General features: G+C 44.0%; 1 protein-coding gene across 8 annotated transcripts in view; it reads right to left on the bottom strand.

Annotated features, from left to right (window-relative positions):
- The window catches only part of ryr2a (ryanodine receptor 2a (cardiac)), a 162,603-nt gene that overhangs the window by 94,629 nt on the left and 41,082 nt on the right, over positions 1-26,892 (bottom strand). For 6 of the 8 annotated variants that reach the window (XR_004763988.1, XM_035404657.1, XM_035404656.1 and 3 more), the window contains exons 2-5: positions 10,673-10,792; positions 8,368-8,472; positions 3,545-3,565; positions 646-660 (exon numbers count right to left, since the gene is read on the bottom strand). Coding sequence is in view for 7 of the 8 variants with exons in the window: in XM_035404657.1 (XP_035260548.1) it covers positions 646-660; positions 3,545-3,565; positions 8,368-8,472; positions 10,673-10,792 (261 nt within the window). In the remaining variant the exon portion in view is untranslated. The remainder of the gene's footprint in view (positions 1-645; positions 661-3,544; positions 3,566-8,367; positions 8,473-10,672; positions 10,793-26,892) is intronic. The other 2 variants (XM_035404659.1, XM_035404655.1) reach the window with 1 other exon arrangement.

Below are 26,892 nucleotides of genomic sequence, written 5' to 3' on the forward strand. Positions count from 1 at the left end.
TAAGGTGATTCGGCATTGTGCTGATTGTTGTCGTTGCAATATGAGATTGAGGGCAAAGTCGAGTTTACGATCCCTGCGTTGTGGCAAGAAAGAGAGCTGGCTCCGCGTCAGGGTGACGGTTTGTAGTTTTAAGAGCGCCCCGTCGCCTGAGGGCCCACGTGCGCCCCACATCTGACGCCTCCCCGTCGACGAGCCGTTAAATATTCACGCTCCCGAAGCGCGACGCGGCGAAGATCAAACGCGCGCGAACGACCCGCCCGTGTTTCCCGGTCTGACATGGCGGCAAACATCGGCGCGACACGCTCTGCAATTAAGCGCCGTGCCGAGCAGATCCGCGAATTCTCGGGTGGACAGAGTCAATCTGCGAGGCGCACGGCGTTCTACCCAATTTGCCAGGCCGCTGATTGTGAAGGGGACAGGGGCTGCCAATTACAGACGGCGGTGATCAGGTAAATGCGGTGGCGCCGCCACATCGCAATGATCCTACGACAGGTTCCACTTACAGCTGTGACACAAATGGGAAGGTTGGGGAGGGGGGTCGGTGGGGGGTGGGGGGGGGGGCGTATGGGGGGTTTGGGGGGGCAGGAAGTGAGTGCACCACAGATATAGTGTGACAAAGCAAACACAGCCACTCAGAAGACTTACCTTCATCATAAATTTCTGCGCGTGTGGCGAAAGGAGAGAAGAGGGAAGCAAGATTATTGTCACAGGAAAAAAAGAATTGAAAGAATTCACTTTCTTTAAAAAACGCATTACTGCTTTGGAGTGGCTTTTATCCCTGTGTATCAAGTCCTCTCTTCCCCCCACCAAGCTGATGTACACTGGTGAAAATGTCAATAAAAAGTTCTAAACTAAAAAAATCGCAAGATCTGACATTAAAATCATATAACGACATTGGCTACATCAACAGGCTAAAATCAGTTTAGAACAAAAAACAGAAACAGTCAGTTTGTGTACACGGATCAGTCAGCTGCTAATGTCATAAGAAGGCTAACAGTCTTGATCTTTCAGGGAAATGGTATTCGTGAGAGACAGTAGTTTGTCTCTGTATTCTCAAAAGTACAGCTCAATCTACCCTTTCCTACCCAAGCTGTTTGGATACTACTTCCTCTTAACACAAGGCAATAAAACAAAGCCATGAGCTGATATTAGTTTTCTGTTATGACTGTGTCAATCCATCACTATATCGCCCAACTCCATCACACAGTACAGATTAAAGGTAGGGTGGATAAAAGGTACATTGTTCTCTTTTTCGGAACCCATAATTGGTACTGTAGCTAGACGAGAAAGGACAACCAGACACACAAACTTGTTTGTCAGAACAACATGTATACAAGGGACACAAGGTAAAACAAACAGCTGAATACGTAGGAAAGCCAAATAAATGGATGTACTGAAGAAACACGGTAGCAACTGCTTCGTGTACATGCACGTTTACAGCATGGATGTGATCATTAGGCATTATACATTGCATTTAACCACATAAGGAATTTGGGGACTCAATACTAAAGAGCAAGGGGCATAATGTTACAGTGCATTTGATGAGAAAGTCTTCAGGCTTCAGAGGTTACAATGGCTTTTTATAAATTCTGCTACATTGAACTAAATGCTAATCTATCAGCAATTTTATTTCAAACACACAAAAGATCGGAGCATTTCCCAAACTGAACATTTCTTTGTCCTTGAATTAGACCATCCTCAGACTTTTACAGTCTCACTTCATTTATTTTCTGCTCCATTTGTATCCCATTTCTTTTTCTCTCAAACCTGATTAGCCGAGGTGTACAGGCAGGCCAACCTTATTGCTGTAACATCAAATTTGGTGCTATAACATCAAATTGTGACACCAACGGCCTCTTCTTTTCACACTGCAGTCCATCAGCTGTGCCACAGGAGGACAGGAGGACCTAGCCTCATGAACAGGTGAGGCAGGCAGACCGCGGGCCTCCGATCGACCAGAGGAGCTACTGTTTTGTAATGAACTCAAGGACACCCCGCAAACATAACCCTCCCTCCTTTGGTGAAGACGAGGCCAATCATGTACCATCCCAGAGTCCTAGCTGATTACAAACCGTGGGGGTACGCTACACCAAACGCCATCCAGATATAGTGTCTTAATTCATATCCTATTTTTAATGTTGAGGGGATATTTTTAAAATTTCAAAAAAGTTTCAAAATTTTTGGCGCTGTAAGACACAATAATCTAATAACAGGAAAAACCCAAGCATAGAAAGGAGAGGAAAACACCATCAGATATATGAATTAATGAATATCCTGATACTGTATATTATAATATTCAACATTATAATATCCTATTTAAAATGTTGAGGGGATATTTTAAAATACAGTAGATAGTGTTTTGTCCACTATCTGCTGTATGTTCTATCTCTCAGTATACCAACACTCATGCAAACAGGCTTCTTACGGCTTTACCAAAGGTATGGAAGTTTAACCTTGTTCTTTCTAGCTTGTGAGAGCCCTTTGGACAGAGTTGTTTTTTTGTTTTTCCAGTTTTTGAAACAGTATGAACTTGGGAAGTAGGGATAGACTGAACTGAAATGTAAAGGTGAATTTTAAAATAATTAGTAATTATTAAAGCATGACTGAAATGGTGTTAATGATTGAACTGACATTAAGTCCAAATGGTAAAATGAATGAGTGTCTCTGCTCCTTGCTCTTTTCATATTCAGCTCCTCCTATAGACCTCACACCTCTGAGACATCTGAGATGTGATGCTTCTGGAAATCTAACTACGGTTTCAATTCGTCAATGAAGGGTCTTGCAATTTCACACAATTACAAGGTATGGATTTAATGTACATATATATGGGCAACATTCTTCAGTCATGACAGTCAAATCATCCTGTTCTTGTTCAAGAAATATGTAATAAATTCTCAACAAAAATTTGAGATCTATTACAAATTGTCTACAAAGAATGTGTTCACAATACAGTAAGGCAATAATATAACAGCTCATACTGTACAACACATGACCTTAACACAACAGTGTTCATATTGTGATACATATATCAAATCTATTGCACTATTGTGTGTGTGTGTGCGTGCGTGCGTGCGTGAATGTGTGCATGCGTGCATACATAGTGACATATGTGTACGCCAGTGCCTTGTGTGTATGTGAGTGTTGGGTGTGTTTACTGTATATGGCAGTGTAGCGTAATGGTTAGGCAAATGGGATTACAACTCTAATATTGTTGGTTTACTGTTATTGCATCCTTGAGTAAAGTACTTAACCAAATATCCAGCTGTATGAATGGATGGTATGTAAAAATGATGTGTAAGTGTCAGTCGCTCTGGATAAAAGTGTCTGCTGAATGCCTAAAATGTAAATGAATGTGTTTTTGTACACATGCATGTCTCTTCGCGTATGGCCTTTTGTTGTGTGTGAAATTAGCATACAGCCCAGTGTCTTCAGAATATTGCCCAAAAAGAGTTAAAATGTTGGAACACAAGCGGGAATGAGCCCTAAATGCTGGATGGGTGAAGGTGGAGAACCGGGTGGACCAGGTGAAGATAGGCAAACATACCCATTTTTCCACATCAACTTGCTGTGGAAATGAAAGGTAGAGAGAGGAGGAAAAGTAAGTTGCCTTAACTTGCGCTGAAAAACATCTCAGAAAAAAACAAAACAAAAACGAGATGGAAATTGCTGAACATGCCGGAGTGGAGAGAAATCACAGCAGTTCAGAATGTTGTTGGTGCTCTTCAGCGTATACAAACTGGAAAAGGAAGTGGAGGCATGCAGTGGTCCAGTAAAGGCTTTCACAAGCAGGAGTGGTGCTTGTTCCTCTGACCGATGGATGAGGAGGTGTGCAGTTGATACTGCACAGTTTGAACTAATAACACTCATGATTAATAATATTGTTTCTGAAATTTTGTGAAGATTCAATCTCAAAATGGCATAGCTGCCTAGGTGGCCATACCCTCCAAAAACTCAACAATCATTTTCTCTTGTCTGTTGTCTTAAACTCAATAAGCATATAGTCTACTATGAAAAAAAGAAGATTTTTGAAAATATTTTCATAACAACATGTTTTTGTCATCCAAGAAACTAGTATTATTATTAGTATAATGTAAAAGACCGTAACTGTCTTCAGTCAAGAGGATATGGAGAAGTGTTCAAAGAGGTTTTCAAAAAGCAATAACCCTCCCCCCCCCCCCCCCCCCCCCCAATGCTTGACCCTACCTCCATTAAATAAAAAACAAGTATTAATGGGGCCGATGGTCAAGACACTTTACTTTACACAGTTCTGCCAATTCTAGCAACATGTCCTTTAAGACCACTGGAATTACCATATTGTGCTTCCACACTCAAAATTGTATAACACCACAATTTGTGGGGGTGGGTCTATGAGCTCTTCATAGATTCTAACCCTGATGAGGTGGGAAAAAAATGCACAAAATTTAGAAGATGCATAGCACCAGCTAGGGTGGTGCCAAAAACACTGTTGACTACAGTAAAATGTGAGCATAGCCTGGAAGGCCTGTTAGTCAGAGTCTATCTGGATTTTGCTAATTAGCAATGAGTCCACAACATTGCACGAGCTCATTCTCCTCCATCCCTCATCCATCCAGGGCCTATTACACGGAGAGTTCAGTAGAGCAGTTCAGATAGTACAGTGTACACACTTTATCTCTTTCTGTTCAAGACAGAAGCCACAGATCCTAGTTGTTGTTTTGCATTAGCACGGGAATCTCATTCATCTTTCATAGCATGGCTACACTTTGGCCACTCAAACCAGCTGTCACTACTAATGAGTAAAAATGTTTGTTCATTCCATGCCCATAATTGCTTAGCATGTCTGGCACTGAAATATAATTACTTAGTTATCCGTTAATAACCAACATTATTTCACCTTTAAGGCCAGCCAGCCCTGTACTGTTGTAACATGGAGCACTGCATCTTCAGCCTCTGAACATACAGAGTATTATATTTTATTAATGCTCTCACTTTGCATGCCGCCAGCATCCCAGCTAATACAAAATTTTCCCACAATGTCGCTGGCACATAGTGGCAATGTTTAACTTATAACTCCGATAAAACATTCCAGTTACATCGCCAGAACATTTAGCTGGCACGTTATTGTCCAACCTGATTTCAGGCCGCAATCGAAATCATTTCAGTAAATTCAATTCAGTACAAAACACCCTGAAACGATTAATGAACAGGGTGAACTACACTTGAGCAGCACACTCTAATACAAAGCGAAATATTTTGCACTGCTTATTACTGGAATCAGTTTATTAATAGAACCTGGTTAACAAATTCTGATAGTGTTGCATAATAGCACCAGAATAAATGACTACTAAAATAAGACTGAGAATACTTAACACCAAAAATGTATCTCAACGCTGCTACATCACTACTTGTATTACAGTGATTAATCAATGATTGGGAATAAACAAAGTGTAGCGGTCCAATACTCAGACATTATTTAGCGCGCTGCCATCCAGGCCATATTGAAGTCTACAACAACTTCTTTCCCAATCCCTGCCAGCGCCAGGGTGTTGGCTCCTTCATCAAATGAATAAGTAAGTGAGAGCTCTTATCTCCTTACATAATTGGAGGCATGAGAGTGCGTTATGTGCTTCACGGCGTACAGTAAGAGGCACGCAAGGCCAGGCAGCTGGGAGCGGCCCACCACGGCTGGAGGACGAGAAGCACGGCAGCGGCGAAACGAGGGAGGTGGGTGTCCTGGAGCTCACCGCCTGGCAGCAGACCTCCCCAACCACGCTCGTCGCTCGGCGTTAGCAAACCACGTCCTTTTATCTCTTTTTTTTGTCGGTCGTAGGCTGAATCTGAGTGCTCTGATTGGCCCTCGGGCCTCCACAGTCGCAAGCGCCGCGGTTGTTTCTAGCGCTTGGCATGAAACGTAGATTGCATGTACATGTGCAAAGGATGACGCGTTATTAGGTACACTCGTCTCACTGCATGAGCTTTCCGCCTCACCGTGTGTAGGATTACACGTAGTGATCTCATTTCAACTGTCCATTTTAAATCTGATTAAACTGACAAAAAAATAAAAAGATTCTTTCATCTTTTATCTGTGATTTTCTGACTCACTCCTCATACAGGCACACCTAATATTACCCAGGTCCAGCCTATAGAGCTGAGCTGTAGGCATAAGCACATTTGACCCCTCTCTGTTCTATGTGTGTGTGGCTTACCTTCCAGTGGTTTACTCATCTCAAGCCTTCTATATTCCTTTAGATCTCTCTCTCTCACTCTGTCTCCCTCTGCTCTCTCGCTCTTTCTTTCTCACTCTCTCTCTCTCTCTCTACGCTTCCCACAAATGTGCTCCGCTTACAAATGAAATAGGACACTTTATACTGCCTCTCTATCTCCGGTTTTCAGAATTTCTCTCTCTCTGTCCTAGCCCCCACAACCCATCCCCCCCAGCCCCCTGTGCAATCCAATCATTATGCAGCAGTGCAAACACACGCACCTCCAGGGTGGAGAACAAATGCACCTTAGCTGTAAATTCTGTAAAAGCCACATATTTGTTAACAGTTTACAGTCTTGTTTCTTTCCTTTTCATTTCTTTTGTGGACAGAAAACAGCCAGGCACACTCCAAAGTGTGCACTTCAGCTAAACAACAGGGTGATTGCCGATTCTCTCATCTGTAGCACACACAGCATCATCACCGGCTGAAGGTGTGGAAGAGCATCGGCGTTTGCCCGGTTTTAATAGCGGATCTGGCCTGACGCTAGCCGGATTTACTGCCTGCCCGCCTGTAATTACAGATCGCGCACGCAGCATTCTATACGAGCTTCCCTGGCTGGAGAGCAAGGGCTTTGCTGGAATCTGCGATTAAGACACCTCACCTCTGCTGTGGATCTCGGATGGAAATTAATCACCGGACGCCACTCACAGATAAAAGATAAATAAAGATTCTTTTAAAATGCAAGGCAAGGTGCAAAAGCATGACTGAGGTCCAGTCCAGCAATGCCTTGCCTGAGCATAAGACAGCCATCACTGACACAAACCCCTGCAATGCAGTTAAACAAAAAGGAAAACATGTAAGTGCAATACCAAGATACAGCAACACTGTACTGTATGTTGGATATCATGTGGTGGGGACAAAGAACAAACCTCCAAAGCAACAGTGTACTGTGTATGGACGTCTGTGGTGCTGACCACGGGTTAATTACATCATTAGTCATAGTTGGGTTTTTTTTTCTGACAATAAACTGCAGGGATGTGGGAGAGAATGGGTTTGTATACTGTGTAAGGGAACCGACATTATCTTAATATCCACACACATGAAGCTGTGGGCTGTGGGGAAGACATGAAAAAAGGAGGGATATTCATACAGTGCAAACGCTATTCGCCCTTCGGAGAAAGGCAGCTCCCCCCCGCCCCCCTCTCTGTTCAGATGACACGCCGCGATTACATCAGCAAGCCTTCAGACGAACAGAAGCGAGCGCGATGCCGCTGAATCTCTTTCTCTGTTTACTCAGTGTCACTGTGGAACACCTCTCCCAGAAAAAACAGAGAACAGGAACAGCCTCAAGTCAAGATTTAAACCAAAAAAATTTCACGTGGATGGCAGCAACTCTGACAGTTGCGATTTGAGTAACCCCCAATCCATGATATAATTTTAGCAAACTTCTATTTTTATTTATTTTTTGCAGCCAGGTTCCAGTCAGCTGCCTCCATTTAAACTTCATGATATGTAGTCTGTCCCTTTTAGAGTTTTACGCATTCTGATGAAGACCTGACACAAAGGCCGAAACATCAACGGTTTTTATAGAGATGGATTAAATTCAATCTGCATATGTTTTACTGAGAACAAGAGTTGCACCTGTTCACTGATCAATTCTTTATATATTTTCTGGCTGCACCTGCTCACAGCTCAGACCTGAAACAGTGATCGAACATCTTTCCCCTCTCAGGCAACGACGATGCGCCTGTCGTGCTGCAAATCTGAGTTCTGCAGAGAGCGCTCCCTGCCTCTCTCTGGGGCTGTGCCTCATAATTCGGGGTCAAACGAGGGGCCAGGGATTTTCCGGTCTGCTCGCAGAACTGTCAAGACAACTGACGCCCGGCGGACAGCGCAGAACACGGGAGCCGTGCATCCCCCTGGACGCTTCACTCGAGAAGAAAAGAAAAACAAATCGCTTTTCCTTCAGAAAAACTGCCAGCACCTGTGTTTGATGTGTCATGTAAATCTCAGCATGATAATACACCCCCTACCCCTCCTCACCAGAGCATTCAAGGTGGTCCCTGGAGGGGGGGGGGAGGGGGAGCAGGGGAAGAACAAGTCAACACTGATACACCTTGCTCCATAGGGACATAAATCCATTTGTCAACCATCGATTAAGTGGAATCGGCATTTGATTACTCACCCCTTCGGCTTTCTCCTCGGTGTTGGCCAGCATCTCCTGCAGGGCCCGGACCGACAGGGACTGCTCCAGCACGAAGGTGCAGATCGACAGGTCCGGCGGAACATTCTACAGGACACGACACCGGCCACAGAGACACGACAGTGCATCAATCAGGTGCTTCAGTCCACCCCATGCAGTGCGAGTCAGATGACAGAGGGGCCAGAGCCAGCATTGATCAGGCCCGTCTCAGGAATAAATCAGTCGTTGGCCAGTGAGACACACTTTTTATTCTTCCATTAAGTATTCAGTGTCAAACTATGAAGTTATTCCCTGACTCATACTGCTGAGTAAGGCATCGCTGTTTCTCAGGTCTATCAACGCCAGGGTCAGTTCTGCACACCTGACAGCAGTCCCCATCATTACACAGCATTTTTATACATCGCAATGCAAGCCCTGAAAAGCCTGACTTACACCATTATCCGCTGTGCTAGATAGCTTTAGTTTAGCAAAAGAAACTATTTAAAAATAATAAGCAGGAACAAAATAAATATCTCAAACCTAAAAGTTTCTTTTCAATAATTCTGACTGATTTCTAAGATCAGGGTGATGAAAATAGCTTCAGGAAAGTCTATTTTCCAACACAATTTTCCAAGAACTAGAAACAGCTGTTGCCTGAGACTAGATTTGACACCAGCGTGTACTTTGACAGGTCTCCCGAACAGGCAAACAGAAACGAGCCACTGTGAAATAAGCAGGTTGTGGTGACAGGCCTCCACCAATATAGCAGATAATGACTGAAGAGAAAGGTCAGAGAAAAGTCGTGTCTGTGTGACCTAAAATCACCCAAACAAGCCCAAAGCGTTTGCATGGCTTATCTGAACAATACATCCCATATATTCACAAGGACAGCTCTATGACAGCTTCTTACTCCATATCATAACCCTAATGACAAAGCAGGTTACTGTGGGACCGAGACTTGTAGGTGGTTGTTCTGTTCTTTTGAATGATCTACATTATAGGGATCTGGGCGCAGTGCTGTAGGATTCCAAAAATGGAGGGGGTGAATAAGATTCCTTCAGAAGATAAGAGAGATTGCAGTGCCAATAAAACATTTACAAATAGAAGTGAGCATCACCCCTTTGGTTTGCTCGTGTGGCAATACTCTATGTGTCGCCCTAGTCTTTTACTATACTTCCATACTTCATTCACTTTTCCCTTTTCAATTTAATACAGAATATAGATTTAATATTGAATGTAAGTACAGTGTGTTGCAGGTAAGTACAGTTATTTGTGTTATCTGGTGTTTAGCTCAGATCTTTACTACTACCTGTCCGTGTATACCATGCAGCCGCCAGGTGACAAACTACAACAAATCACACGCTGACATGCCCAGCTCACTAAGGTGTGTTGCCTGGGAGATGAGTGCTGGTTTGGTGCAGACCCTAAAGGGGAGCACAGTTGATCCTCCAGGCCAGAACCATGGAGCTTCCATTTCAGAGAGGATCAAACCATTCGGTAATACAGCTCAGGGGGGTTCAGGCAGTTTCTCTGTTTTCATTTCAAATTTGAAACACACACTGCAGCTTCTCCAGAACACGTCTGTTTAGATGAGGTCCACAGAAAATTCAGGTTGAAACCAGGTTGGCTGCCCAGAAAAAAATATAATTAGCATTTGCTCCTGTAGCACAACAACATTTTGCACATTCCTTCCACTGCCCCGAAATGATCTCACCTTGTAATAACAGGAAATCCAAAGGGCATTCATTATCTGAAACTATTCAAGAGTACTGCATCATCCTGCAAAAATGTCCAGTGAAATTCTGAAATTGGGGCCATGGCCTGTCCAGGTTCTGTAGGTTCAGTGTTTGTGATGGAAACAGAATTAATGAGATTTTTGCTTGAAGATTCCTGATAATGAAAGGGTTAGAAGGAGAAAATTTGGTGATATACTGGAAGTTGATGTGAGGGATATGTACTAGATACCAAAAAGTCCACAAGCGGTGAATCAAGTTCAACTGTACTGGGCCTGTGCATCCCATCTGTAGACTACCTCAGAGTATGTTTTGGAATTAACATATCTGGAGGGGTAGGCACTCATGGTTCCATGAAATCAGAGGTGTTCTTTTCTTCAAACATTGGGGCTACAATTCACTAGGAGTTTCACCTTGGAGATTATAGTCAATTGGTACTTTGAGGTAGAGGTGGCTTTATTTTGTCATTAGCAGTATTCCAACTTCGGAGGTACAGGCAGTCTATATTTTCTGGTGCACACAGTCTACCCATAAACTTACAGGTAATATTTGTCAGGAGTTATCAGTGGTCTTACCTTGGAGTTTGAGGTAGACTCCAAGAAGCAGAGTCTGTTTCCAAAGCCCTCGGCGGCCAGACATAGCTTCTGCTGCTCCTTGTGAACGGTGGCGGAACACTGGAGCACCACCTCATCATCCTGTCAGAGACAAAGAGCACACTCATCAGACCTAACTAAGCACTAACTGATAAGAGGATCAGCCAGATTGCCAAGCTTCCATTCATCATTGCCCCTTGGTCAGAACAAACCAAACTCCAAAAAAAAAAAACACTGAAATTGTAGATTGCATGGCACAAACAGTTAACAGTCTAATACAAATACATATAGTTTATATTTTTTTTAAATCCTACACATTGAGGGGGAAAAAAACAGATTTGACAAGAAAATCAGATATCTTGACATCTGGGGCCTACACAGTCAACATGGTGCCCTGACTAATCTCAAAGCCTGCCAGCCGTCTGTCATGAGGGCCAAAGGCCCCCTTTTCAATTCTGGAACAGCCAAGAGATCCTCAACCTCAGCACCAAAATGAAAAAAGGGTACGTGTTCCTCTATGAGTCTGTGCACGTGCATGGGTATACATGTATCATACGTGTATCTCAGAAACCTCCAGTGAATATTGCAATTATAAACCCTGGACTTGAGCTCTGGCAAACACCTCAGTCAAGAGGTATGCAGGAGATGAGAGGGATCTCACTAACTTGAATAAAATCAAGCTGCTGTGAAGCTTACAGAAGTCGTTCATAAAACCACAAAAAACTGCATTTGTTGAGCAACTGTTTTCTCCAACAGGACACACACTATACATGATGGTACTGCACGGTTCTATATCCTGATTTTTGTACTGGCTGGTACATGCTATAATTACAACTGATTTTAAATGTAACACTATAAAACACTCCTAGCCAGCAAGCAAGGAACAAACATTTTTAAATAAATTTTAAGTTATTACAAAACAGTCCAACAAAAAAGCCAAATCATACACCCAAAGAGGGGCCAGAACAGAAAAAAATGAAGACCACACAGCCAAACAGCTAAAGTGATTACTTTATAAAGTATCAGTTAACTGCTTGATCAGAAGAATCTATAAGGATCATGTATCTGCAGGACCAGGGGTCAACACCACTGTGTAGCTTATGCCTTGACAGACTATCAAAGCTGTACCTCCACCTACTGACAATGGGCCATTGAAAGTTATGCTTTTTACAGCATTTTCTGAAAGGCATATGGCATGACCACATTTCTTACAGGGCAAAACTAATAATACTAAAATTATTATGGAGAGACGGATGTGGTTTTCATATCACCTTATCTTTAAGAGGCTGGAGTAACACAGACTTATTTTGTAAGATTTTTTGGGGTACAATATCACTTTAGGGAAGAATAAAAAAAACATTACATTCATTAAATTCGGTTTTGCCCATGCAACAACAAGGGCTTAGAGCACCACTGAAGCAGGGAATGATTTCATTTTTATGGAGTGCCTTAACTTTCAATTTAGTGTGGATTAAAGTCAATTACTGTAGCAGTCGTATGAACACTGTGACGAAGGACTTCTGTGTCCACCCAGGAGACTCAGACTGACAGAATCAGCACTTCACAAAATCCCATTCCAGCAATAATCCCCAGAACTGGCTGGAATCCCCAGTGACAATACGAATCGGGGCCTCCTAAAAGACAGGATAGCAGAATTCTTATGCAAACCTTCCACCGTTCACTCATACAAGAAAAACCTACCACAAAAAGCCTCGCCAAAAAATAAATGCCACTCACTTTACCCAAAAATACTGTACCTATGCCACCAACTCAAGTAAAAATACCTAGGCTATAAGCTGCCTATTAATATTTGTATCTCTCCATACAGCCAGGAATGTAGTGAGTCATAGCTCAAACCAAAACCTCTCCAAACCAAAAATACCTGCACTTCACACTAGTGTTAAAAATATGTGTATCTCCCACATACCAACAACATCTGTACCTCTCACTAATGTTAAAATATGTGTACCTCTCACAGACCAAAAACACCTGTACCTCTCAATAAGACCAAAAATACCTGTACCTCTGAAGACCAAAAATCTGTACCTCCAATTTAGGTGAAATACCTGTTCCTTTCACTACAACTACAAGAAACAAATTACAGTATGCAGGCACCAATCCTGTACATTCTATTACAGCAACAATAAACATGAATTTCTTACTATGGATACAACACCTCAGTCTTAGGTTTTCTCTTATTAGTGTTCGAGCTCAGCTCAGTAAGCAACATGCATACCGGTAGTCATCCACAATCCCAATCAATGGTTCAGATGAATACATGCGGTACACATTATTCTTAAGTAGGCCATCATTGTGTAGCATAAAATGAAAAGTACAGTTTTATGATTTAAGTAATTTATGGAGCAAATTCAATCTACATGGAGCTATCAGACATGCAGCTGTGAGAGAGGAGCTGTTTTTCACAGTGCTTAGGGTGTGGGGGAAAAACCTCTCCCCCAAAAATGGCCTCGCTGCTGTTTTGCTGTGAGGCTGATTTTGGAAACAAAGAGGAACAAGTGCAGGCTAGGCTAGCTTAAACATTGCAGGTTGGCATCTGGGCTGTGTCACAATCAGCTTGTCCTGTCATGGGTTTAAATCAGCCAGGCTCCTGCTGACTGGTTATCTCCACTCAGCTCCTTCGTTAGAGAGAGACACGCCTCTCCTCTGATTGGCCCTAGCTCTCCCTTCGCGCTGTGTAGCCTGCAGCGTGGATAACGGTCGCTGGCTCGTTCGCTGGCTCGTTGGCGGGTGCGTCAGAGGAGAAGGCACAGCTCAGCTGCAGTGGGCCCAGGCACAACTCAAGAGACACAAACGGTGATTACAAATTTGGGGGGGGGGGTGATAAAAATGCTCATCTGAGGCCGTGCACTGTCTCCACAATTTCACAGTTGAGAAGTACCTACGGGATGGCAGTGTTTCATAATAATTAGGAAACTCAAACAGTAACCAGACAGGTTCAAGCCTCAACCGTCACACCCTTAGGGCAGAATACTTGGGCAGCATCATAACCATCCAGCCATTATATATATACAAGCCATCAGTCTCCATTAAATTCTGCTGAGATCAAAACAGTATAACCACCCTCTCCTACTTCTAGATGCAATGGGGCATGTGCACATCTTCAATCTTGTATTTCGCCTTTATTATCAAAAAGAAACAACTGGTTCTACCCAGGTGAGAATGCATAAAATGTTACAGAGGAGAGGTTATAGTCATATAAATATGATAACAGTGTGTCCCAAAGTCCAAAATCACCTGTAGTTAATAAACATAGTAATATAAATCAGGCATCTGGGACATAAACTAGTGCTTCATCTGCCTTGACAGAACCCTAGCTTCAATCACCACTCGTCTTAGTGTCTCAGTGGTTCATAACTCAAGACACAGGTGATTGAGATGAATGATATGGGATGGATGACTTCGAACGGCACGCACTGATTGATTTAAGACAAGCCGAGATGCTTTATCTCTGTTTGGATCAAACAGGCGCCATTGACTCATAATTGCCTGTCTCATAAACGTTTTCAATCTCGAACCCGTGACTCAATCACGGCCGTCGGGGAGACGTATGCACGCGCGCGCCGCGGCGAGATCGCAGCAGACCGTTGGGGCTCACGATGGAGGTCTGATGCAGACGAGATGCGATTAAAAGGTTCCTGCTGAAGTCGTGCGCCGTTACAGAGTGTGGCACTGCCACAGCTTCACTCTCACTGGCAAACCAGCGGCTTGCTAACAGCCAGATTTTATAATAGTATAATATACAATACACCACAATTTCTAAGATCAATAACTATGGTAATAATAATAATATGAATAACAGAACAGCAATGCTAATTTTAATAGTACTACTATTATGGGTGGCAGTATAGTATAATGGGTAAGGACCTCATCTTGTCACCTAAAGGTCCCAGGTTAGGACACAGGTTAGGACACAGGCACCCCTGGGCCTGTAACTTCATGTAATGTACTATAACCAATAATACAATTTCCTTATTATTACTGCCAGTATGTCAATACACAAGTTCACCTAAATAAAATGATCTAGCCCTTGATCATCTAGTTACAAGCTTTAGCAAATATTCTCATTCACATATTCACAGTACCTGCCCAGAACATGGCAGATGACATTAGGCCAGCTTAGCAGGGTGGCCATGTCTGTTTGTTTGCTTGGATTCCACACAAACAGCGGATCACAGCGTGAAGCAGGTCAGCTGTAGCCAGTTGTGTCCATTAATGATTTAGATACAGGTACAGGTTCTGAGTTGTCCTTGTGCCAGGCAGTTTTGCTTGGCTTCACCCAACCAGCTGTCAGACATGAACACGGACAATACAGTGGCACAGAACAATACTGAGTGTATTATCTAATCCACACCACACAGCACACAGTGAACGTTTCGATGTACTGCATGTGGTTTGCTTTAAAGTGTGCCTTAGATTCAGATCTGTGCTGTGCATTTTTTTTCCCAGTTATGTTATATAACATCGTAATGTTGTTTTTCTGATGTATAGAAGTGAATAATGATCATTTTTTAAAAACACATTTTTGAATGCATTTCGTTGTTTAGTGTACTCAGTATTTCGCTCATATTACTCAGCTGACATTATCCTTGTCAGGGCTGTGGTACAAAACCATTAATGAACTGCTGGAAGACCATGCAGGGGCAGTGAACACAGGGCATCGCTGCTGACAATAGTACCATCACCATTCTCATATGATCTCTTTCAGCCTTGATAAATCAACACAAATACACAGTAAAATGTTAATTCAACTCCAAAAGAGTACATATGCGTCCAATAGGGACCGTGTGTGCTCAGTAAGAGTTGATTTAACACTGTACAGTTTACTGTGTAGGTGTTTCATTTTGTTTCATTTCAGTGAGTAGGTCAGAGTGAAAAAACATTAATCCCAAATCATTTGACAAGATTATTTTGTGCTCACAAGACCATTCCCTGGGCGGTTTTCTTTCCCGACCCGAATCTCCCTATGGTCCTTCAATTTGAATTGGAGGTATTCAAAACTTATGCCTAGAAATATTTTATGGACCTGCACCACTCAATGGAAAATGTACAATAGCAGCTGTCAACTATAGCAAGCAGGCCTGGCCTGGCCTCAGGCTTTTTACCCTGAGCTCACAGTTCATTAAAATGACATGATGAATCAAAACCCATCAGCGGCAGCGCGAAAAAGCCCCACACTGCAGTTAGGAATCAATTTGCATTAGCAAACAATGCGATCATCTGGAGGCAGCCCGGACCGAACCGCGCACTGCGAGCATCCTGAATGCGGAGCGGCTGCTGCCATTGGCCACCCACTAGGCTGGGAAAGCCTGCAATGATGTGCACTGGACAGAAAGGGAGGGAGAGAGAGAGAGGGCGAGAGAGAGAGAGGGAGAGGCCAAGAGCCCTGCAGCAGATTCTTGTCCAGCAGAATACAGTCAGTCTCATTTATGAGCCCGCGATTAACAGAGCACACAATGCAGACCAATAGGGCCCCATTTCACAACATCATGGAGGCTACTTCTCTGCAGACTCCTGCATAGGGTGAGAGGTAGATAGATAGATAGAGAGAGAGAGAGAGAGAGAGAGAGAGAGAGAGAGAGAGAGAGAGAGAGAGAGAGAGAGAGAGAGAGAGAGAGAGAGAGAGAGAGAGAGAGAGAGAGGAAAAAAAATAGGGAGGGAATGGACAGGAAGGAGAGGGAAGCGGAAAAATGGGTGAGAGAAGACCAGGGACAGAAATGCAGAGAGGGAATGAGAGAAAAAATAAAGAGAGAATGCGGGATGAAGAGAGAAACCAGAGATTGAGGGGGAAGAAGGAAGAAAAATAAAAAAGAGAAAGAGAGGGAAGGAGAAAGGTAGTGTGAGGAAAAAGAGAAACAGAGAGAGACTGCAGTGCTCCTACACTGCATAGACCTGTTGTGGACACAATGAATTCATTTCACATTAATCTAATCTATGTGCAACACAGTTGTGCTCCCATATCAAGGGGACAGATTACACAACACTAGCCACTGCTGCAGATCCCATTCCCATAATGGAAATCTGGCTTGTAACAGATATTATAGCTGCCTAAATGATTTTCCAGACCACTGATTTGCATGTGACAGAAATGCATGCATTAACACATTTGTTAAAGACGCGGTCTGTCTATGTATGACTGTCTGTACGGTGTAACAGACAATAAACTAATACACACAAACTAGGCCAGGTGTGTGTTGTGGTCAATAGAATAGAGGCTACTGTGAGGTCCAAAAGCAGCAAAATGTTTAGGTTTCGACTGTCATTTTTCCATTATGATGTCATTAGTAACTCATGTGGTCATCTCTCATAGTATCACATGCAGGAAAAATCAATTTCCTGTCTCCTCAGTTTTCCTTTTTCCATGTTTATTTAAATGTTTAAATCAATTTCGCTTATTTCCAGATCCATGTTTTCCAGATTTTCACTTGGGCTCATTTATACAATATTTTATACAATATTGTTGCAGTCAGACTAGACAGCGGTTAGAAATACAATAATAAAACAAAAATACAAAAGTGCATACCAGTCTTTCAGTAAAGACAACAATGAGACACAAGAGGCTATAGTTCATCATGAATATTGACATGGCTTTTTTGCATGTCAGTACATATTAGACATAGCATAGTAATTTACAATCTGCATTAGCTCATTTGAAGGGAGGACCACGCAGTCACATCCTCCATTTTGCAGTCATTCCATATTTTATTCATATGTGAGCTAGAATACTGCTAATAGACTTCTGTTAAGATGGCTGTGACCAACAACAGCTAAGGACTTGGCTGTTTGGACAATAACTTCAGAAAGCAAGGCCAAGGGCAATTATCTGAGCAGTGTCTCAAATCCAAGAGAACAGGCATTAGACACCAAGCAGGTATTTAATTGCTGGGTGATCACCAGGGCAATCCGTTCTGCTCCTTGTGTCAATCACTTGAGTTAATTCCTTGCTTTGTCGGAAAAAGGCGTCATATCTTACAAATATGCCCGCTCCACACAGGCTACGGCTTCTTATTTGGAGCCAGAGCATCTCGCCAGTGTTTCATCTGTGACTCAACAGTTCACACGCACGTTCTAGGCCCTGTTTGCTATGAAAAGAGATGCCAATCTGTTGTGTTGCTTCCAGTCCTGTGAAAGAAAGACTCCATCGGCAAGCAGGCCATTTTTAAGAGCAGGAAATCTGATCTCTCCAAGTCTGGAGAGTAAAGAGTAAGGAGGTCTTATCAGCATCTGGGATGAGATGTTGAGGAAACCCTTCTGTGAAGCTCAGAAATCTCTTGTTCACATCCTGACAACAAGAAATGCTAATAGGCCTGCTACAGAACGTATATGAACTTGCACAGCTGATAATAAATCGAAACAATAGCACCCCAACACAGGCACTTAAATATTTTACCCTATACCTTTCTTCCCCAGAATTAAAATTTCACAATACTCCTCACATGTACTGTACTGAACTCACCTGTAGTAATTACAAAAAAGTGGCAAGCTCTTCCGTAAATATACAGCCAGTTTTTCTTTCCTTCACAGGATGAATGGGCAGTCGACAGATGGGATGAAATTTAACAGAGTGCACCTGTGTAAAGCTTCCTCAATGGAGCTTTGTGCTACAATCCCCTCCATGCTGTGCTAACAGACGAGATCTTCAGAGATTTCCTAGACCTTGGCCAGTCACTGAGCATTTTGTGTTCTGAGTGAACAGCAGACACTTGGAATGGAGTTACTGCTGTGTTGGTGACTATGATAACGGACACATTCTTAGGACATATTCTAAACCTGTGAATTTTCATCTTTTACAGAACAGTTCATATGTTATCCATTTATACAATCTGAAATTCATTTTTCAAGAGTTGTAGCATCTGGGGAATTAGCCTTTTGGTTGTGGATCCTGTTCTACAAACAGTGCACCACACATATCTGTCATGAAAACCAATACAGACCCAGCGTTAACAAAACATGACGGACAAACACAATGACAATAAAACAATGTGACTATGACCACAGAGTGTGTAATTACAGGGTCCTACAGGAGAGGAGGACTGATAGTTCAGTTTTAATCTGGCCTGTTCATCAGTAATAGAGGGGCAATATAGCCAACGCAGATGTTCCCTGTATGTAGACTCCATCTCGAGGGGCAGCTCAATAAGAATCTTGTGCTGACAGAGCGCATATTAGCGTTCGCAAAATGGCCAGCATCTTCCTCAGGCAGATAGAGGAGGGATGGGGACTATTCAGCAGAAAACACTGGGAGTCTCCTCATAAACCACAGCAATGTGAAAAGAGGAGAAGGCAATTCGGACAAAAACAGGCCAGGAAGCTTTGAGTAAAATCTACGTCATTGCCTCTGCACCTCATTCTCTCTTTCTTTCTCTCCCTCATACACACTGCGTACTGCGTACACACGCGTGTGTGTGTGTGTGTGTGGTGATGGCTACATTACTCCTGAAAGCACAACATTTACGAAAGAGAGCAGAGGAACAGTTGTTTTGGGCAATCCCTCTCTTCAGGTTATCACCCCAGATTGCTGAAGATTAGGGTGCATTACCCATCTTTGATTCCTAGTCTGATTATCATATGCCTGAAAAGTGGCCGTTTTCAGTTCACTGTGGACTTGAGGTTAAAGCTTAATCACAGGCAGAACTGCAACTCACCAGGCATACACAGAACAGAAATACAGTGGAGAGAGCATCAAAAAAAACAAGTACTATACCTAAGACAATCAGGAACAGTGCACTTGTTAAACCCCTAATAATTTGAGATGTGTTCAGGAATTGAAAGCAGGGCAGAAGTTATGTCAAGACTTTCTAATGATTTGTCATCCCATAAATAACAATTGTATCAAAGGCACTGGGAAACAATGTTTACATTATAGGCCTATCTATTACTTTGTTCATTGCTGTGTTGGCTATTGTCCGTTGAATAGCTTCAGTCCTTTCACCTGCCTTTGAAAAGATAACTTGAATGAATCTTATGGGGAACATCTTACGCACTCTCTGTCCCCATATTAACATCTTCAGCCCTTCACACATGCAACTCGTTGCCAAGACCCCTTAAAGGGGAGATTGATGCTGGGCAGCTACGTTTAAGAGTTTCCTGTCTGAAATGTAATAGTACAAACCACCCAGCTTTCATGAAAGGGCAACCGGAAACACACTGTTGTTTGACGACATCAAAGCCGAGAGAATAATTGACCACTTATCATCCGCCATGTCAGAGGGGCACTGCCCTGTCACTTTCTGATTGTTCCCTGAGGCCCAAACCACGCTGGCCTGAGAGACCGTCAAAACGAACATTGATTGGGCGTCCACAGAACAACAGCTTCAAACAAAGAAACTGCGTGCACTTGCAGCTGAGGCCCCAAACAACTATGATTCTTTACAGAAAACCTGTCAAGAAAAATTGGCGACAGAGAGGCCATTTCTAGTAGCCAAATAAATCAGGATCACTTATTGATTCTTCACTTCTGTTCTCCTTAATTCCTGCGCAAGAGTTGAAGTCAGAAAAGCCGCTGTGAGAATTTTCATTTCTGAAACAGCATGTGATCAATCTAACTTCACCACCGATCAACTGCAATTCATCCGTGCCGCGGGCTCTGTTTGTCAAACACGGTAAAGAGGCATAATCCATCGCTTAATAATGTTACTTCAGCAGCGGGAGATGTGTCCGTTATCTGGTGTGACCCAAATCCAATCATACATAATGATAGTCTAAATCCACAGGGACGGGTCGGAATTTCAGTGACACACACTCTGAGCCAAACTGCCAATACCCTGCAGGAAAATGGCAGTCCATCGATCTTCAAGCATCTTTATTGTGGAGACACGGGCCTTTGAAAACGCTCGGCCGTACAAATCCCTTAAAGTTCTAACTGGAAGAAGCCAGAGGACGACGCCACTCTACAGTAATAGGCTTTTCCATTACTGTGGACCGATATTCTCCGAGCTTCAAAAAGGCTGCGCTCTATTATGGTCAACTGTGCTCCTTGCTGTCACATAGCCTACTCTTTTCAAATAGCTTACACCCGTCCCTCATCAGAAAAATAAATATACGCCTTCAATCAATTATTCAAATATTATTTTTCAGCATACAACACCGGATATACCTGAACCATCATCTGATGGGAAATAATTTTGGTTTGGCCTACGCTTGGTTTAAAGCCAGTGAGACAGACAGAGGTAAGGCAGAGCCTTCATAAACACCCCACTGGCCAGGGATACCATGTGCTGTCAGTAACTGAGCCGTATAAACCAATCAAAAGACATTGCTCTCCAGAGCAAAACACTCTGTGAATCCTCATACTCCCATCACCAGCTAAAACCTGCAAAACAATGGCTGGGATTTCAGTCAAATGCACTTCATCACTTTAAGAGCATATGCAATTCAATAAAATCAAATCAAACCTTCCTGGAGGATTCCACCCCTATATCACAATAAAGGCAGCTCACCACAGTGATGTACTGTGGAGGAAGTCAGAGGTTCCAGTGAAGATGAGTTCTCTCAGAATGATAATACCATGGCTTGGATTTGATAGCATGAATGCCGGTCTTGAAAACAAGCCTGCCTTTTTGTGCTAAAGGGTCCTGCTTTTCTAGCCTGAAAAATCCAGCTCAATGTTTACATCTCCTAAGTATTAGGATAACACACCATAGGGTAGAAAAAGATTACTGTAAAAAGTAGATTACTGCTACTAAAATCTTTGTACTGTAATAAAAATTACTTTTAAAAAAGTACAATTTAAACAAAATACATCATCCAAAATATACAATGTTAAATAGACCTATAAATACAGTACTGTAGAAAAATCAGTGTAGAAAGTATGTCAAAAAGAGCAGTGTAATTTGTAAAGTGATAGGAAACATACATTGAAAGAGAAGGACAGATAATATGAGTATAAATAGTATTATAAAACGGGTAGCTCAAATCAAGCAATCTGATTGGTTAGCGTCGGGCTGAACAACGCCCCTTAGCTGTGATATAATAACCATATACCACAGCCTGTCGTGAGCTATTGCTTAAATATTTTCTGCGGTACAGAGGCCCATGAACAGAGATATTATGGACGATAGCAGGGCACACTATTTTGAAAAATTAAGATCCTGTCCATCCAGTGGTAATCTGACAGCCTGTTGAATATGAAATGCGCTTTTTTAATCCACCCTCTACGCCAGAGAAGATTGCATAACGTTCCCTGCAGGCAGAGCAGCTGTTGCCAAAGTTTCATTTTGCATTTGGAGGGAAGGCCTGACGATAACGAAATAATAAATAAATAATAAAGCGCAAGATACATCCATTCCGATTCACATGAATTTAAACAACACTATCCAGGCAACGTACGTGTCATTTCCAATGTAACACAGGACACTTACACTTTCCCCTGGATTTAGCTGAAAACTGCCAAGTCATCTCAAGGAAAGTGCTACTCAAATGAAAAAAAAAACAACAAATCCGTACTTAATCCACCTATGGATTACAAGTGACTTTTTCCCTTAAAATAGCTTGCCGGGTTTGATTGAATCCCGGGGTCACACTCTTGTACTGCAGGAGCAGATTATCGTACCTCCACGTCCGGCAGTCTGCGTCTGCCGATGCAATGCTGTGGGGAGTGCTGTCTGCGCTGCAGGTCCGCATGCCTGCGCACATCCTGCACGCACTGCACACTTTCGCTTCTCAACACCAGACGGCTAATTCGTCATTCCTTTCCGCTGCATGTCACATGCCAGTCATGGCAGAACCCAGATTAGCTCAGGGAATTATATACGGGCGAACACTGTGGCAGGCAAAAAAATGAATAAATAAATAAATAAAATAAAATATAATCACACAACTGCACAATGGCCGTCCGCCTCCCCACAATGGAATGCCCGTCCAGGCGATTCACGCCCACTCTTGCACTGGTAGTAACACCACGCAGGCAAGCCGCGCAGTTATCAGTATGCTCGTTACTCTTTGGCCCGAATGGAGAACAGCGTGCCCGCGAGACAGCGGGATGGCGGCGAGGTCATCGTCCAGAACGTGGCTAAATGTCAGCAGGGCCAAGCATCCCACTTCCGTGAGGTATCGCCCATCGACCCTGCCAGAGAACAAGCCCTTGTCCCGGTCTCACGCACAAACCACGCAACACCAAGCTTGATTTTATATCGCATCACAACATCAAAAAAATCCAGCCTTCCCTTTCAACTCACACGTTAAACAAATACACAAAACAGTATCAAAGCATCAAGAGTTATAGCCTGACTGAGAGCACAGATCAAATGACTGAACTCCCGACCTTCTCACAACAGAGGAAAACCCTGCAGACTGCAGTATAATCTGAGTCTATCTCACCCAGCGTCAAGCAACCCAAACTGATATTTGTTTTATTAGAACTGGTCGGGTTTTTGTAAAACCGTATAAATCCTGCAGTCTTTTATCATTTAAATCTTGTAGCTCGTACCCGCTGATGCTAGTCTCTGTATCCCAAAGGTTCACTACAACAGAGCAGCTGAAGCTTCCTATTCCTTTTATGGACTGTGGAACAGATCAGAGATGCACCACATTAGCTAGTTTTAAACGTCAACTAAAGAACCATATTTTAAGATTTGATTTTTGTTGATTTGGGTGGTTTTAATTAATTATTATCCATCCATCTATCCATCCATCCATTATCTATACCCGCTTATTCCTGGTCAGGGACACGAGAGGTGCTGGAGCATATCCCAGCATTCATTGTTCAAGAAGCAGGAATACACCCTGGACAGGCCGCCGTCCATCGCAGGGCACACACACCATTCACTCACACACTCCTACGGGCAATTTAGAGTCTCCAATTAGCTGAACCAGCATGTCTTTGGACTGTGGGAGGTAAGCAGAGATCCCGGAGGAAACCCACACGGACACAAGGAGAACATGTATACTCCACATAAATTTGAACCTAGGACCATCTTGCTGTGATGCAGCAGTGCTACCCACTGCACCACTGTGCTTACAATAGCATGTTACAATAAAATGTGGATATCTCAAAAATACCTAGCCTATGTGATGTGTAAACAACATCTTAAATGCAGCTGCTTTTGAATTCTTTTCTGAACTGCAGGTAAACAAAGAAAGTTTACAAGTTTACAATTAAAAGCATGCCAAAAAGCCAGTATGACACAGCATTGCATCATATACCCATAAATGCTGAGCTATACTCAAAACACTTTAAATGCTACAAAACTGATTAGTTAAACAGAGGAAAACAGCAGTCAGGGAATACCGGTTATTCCACACATTGGGGTTGTTTTCTCACATTTTTTATTCTCTGTGATTCGCTGTGTGACTGCAGCCCAAACGAATACAGCATCAGTCATAATAAAGATTGACTGACGGATCGATTGAGTGGGTTTAAGCTGATGCTCTAAAAATGACAAAGCACAGCACCGTGGCTGCCCACCGGTTGCCATACACGCCCATTTCAGCCGTCGAAGATTTCAGACAAGGACCGCCGATGTGCCTAAGAACTAAGGCGACGCTCAGCTACAACAAGAGATCTGATAATCCTATTAGCATTAAGAATGAGCAACCTTGCCATGCATGCACATCTTATTAATGGAATGTAGCCTAAGCTAATCAGGGCTAACACCTGTATTATTGGTGTTAAACAAACAGCATACAGTGCAGCGCGTAGCCAGCAGGTCGTGGTCACTGACAACGGCGCCAAATGATTTTGGGCATAGGCGTTCACCTAGGGCAGCATCCATTTGGAGGAGGGTGGCAAATGAAGAGACCCCCCTCACCCACACCCCATGATCACGCTTAGGGGTGGCACAAATGCTAGAGCCAGCCCAGATCAGGCTCCACAACAGCTTAGCCTGGCAGCAGCAGACGTATCACTGGCAACAGGCACAATGGATGCTGTAAGATGAAATCCCAGAGCATGTCTGGCACCGTTCCAACGCCTTACTTCCAGCATCCCTTAATCGTGATTTCAACATGTTGGCAGCGTACACGCATGTACTGAGGGCCTCCTGACAGCACACATAAAGATTGTGAAGAAATTGCACATAAATGCACCTTTTATTTGCGTTTTACCTGTTTAAATGTATACTGTTTAAATACATGCACTTGTTTAAATACAGTACAACAGTGGGCTAACCGCGGTCAGGCACACAAAGCCGTGGCCTCTCCAGTCGTTTTTAGTGATGTGGGAAGGAGATGTGTGTCGTGCGCAGGTCCAGTGCTCCCAGAGACGGTTAGCAGACCGCATGGTGCTGGAGGACGGGCCATTTTGCCTGCTCGGCACACCTGCAGTGGAACACATGCAAACCGAAAGCAGAGACTAAGGAGAGAAGGCTGCTCTCTCCCTTGGACCAGTCTAACACACTGGCAGTCCTGACAAAAGCACGATGATCCTGGGTGCGTAAAATATAGCGGCGGGGGCTCAGCCATTTAGGGGCGAACCCCTGGGATGCCCTGCGCGCCCCCGCTCTCTGTGGGGGACTCGAGAGACCCGGAAAGCTCTGTGCAGCGTTTCTGTGAGCCGCCAGTGGGAGCCGAGGGCTCCGCGCAGACCCCAGCTCCGGCTCCGCCTGCCGCCAGAACCGCTGGCCCACTGCCCCCGCCTCCACAGGTCCGCAGCCCCCTGAACGGCAGTGAAGAGAGAGAGAGAGAGAAAGGGGAGGGAGAGAGAGAGAGAGAGAGAGAGAGAAAGGGGAGGGAGAGAAAGAGCAAGAGAGAAATAGAGGGGGAGAGAAAAAGGAAGAGAGAGAAGGAGAGAGAGAGAGAGAAAGAGAAAAAGAGAGGGGAAGACAGAGAGAGAGGTGGACAGAGTGGAAGAAAAAGGGAGAGAGAGAGGGAGAGAGAGAGCAAGAGAGAGGGAGAGAGAGAGAGAGAGAGAGAGAGGGAGGGAGAGAGAGAGGGAGAGAGAGAGAGAGAGAGAGAGAGAGGGAGAGAGAGGGAGGGAGAGAGCAGTGTGCCGCAGTGGAGTGGAGGCTGGCTTTTCCGTGTGGGACTCCCCCGAGAGCGCTCGCGATGCCTGCTGAATCATCCGCAGCCTATTAGCTCCGCGGCTGCCTGACATAACACACATTCCCATGCTGCAGGCTGCACACACACACACACACACACGTATACACACGCTGCACACACACACACACACACTCAGGTATACACACGCTGCACACACACACACGTATACACACGCTGCACACACACACACACACACACACACGTATACACACGCTGCACACACACACACACACACACTTAGGTATACACACGCTGCACACACACACACACACACACACGTATACACACGCTGCACACACACACACACACACGTATACACATGCTGCACACAGAGACATACACACACACACATACATACGCTGCACACACACACACATACTGTACATACTGTACACACATACACACGCTTTATACACAGACACATACACACACACACACATGCTGCACACACACACACATATACATATGTCGCACACTCTCCTGTACAAGCACTCACTCACACATACAAAGAAACACACGCACAAACACACACACGCAGAAACACACAGAAACACACACACACAATGCATAGTGATCTGTGCAAATTCACTCACACAACCATACACTCACACTGCATAGTGACCTATACACCGCGCACATACAGTACACACACAGGCTTACACACACACACACAAACACACAGACATACTGATACTGGGAGGGGGGAGAAGAGGAAAATAAATTTGGATTCTCTTTCCTCCCTCCTTTAGCTCCTTAGGGCTCCCCAGCTCCAGTGTGTGGGAATGAAAAACATGGCGGGGGTGGGGTGAGGGGGGGTGGGGGGTGGACCAGCGCGGGGTGGGGGGGGGGGGGGATGGGATCAGCCGTCAGACAGCCAGATAACCTGTTTCGCACGTTAGCTTTTCAAGCGTCGCAATTAGAGAAAAGAACCGCTATTAATTATTCATGGCGCCGCCGCGGCAGAGCGTGGGCCATCCGAGCCCGGGTACGGAGCGCGCCGCTACCGCGGATACGGAGCGCCTCGTCCAGCAGGACCGCGGCTTCGCTCTCTCTCTCTCTGGCTCCTCATCTGCATTTCCTGTCTTTCAGGGGACCTGCTCTCACGCGCGAGGAGGGGCGGAAACGGCGTAAAACGGAGAATCATGAATAAAACAATACCGATGTTTACAACGCAAAACTGGATGTCAAGAAATCTAAATGCTGAT

This window comes from Anguilla anguilla, chromosome 2, assembly GCF_013347855.1.
Source record: "Anguilla anguilla isolate fAngAng1 chromosome 2, fAngAng1.pri, whole genome shotgun sequence".
NCBI lineage: Eukaryota > Metazoa > Chordata > Actinopteri > Anguilliformes > Anguillidae > Anguilla > Anguilla anguilla.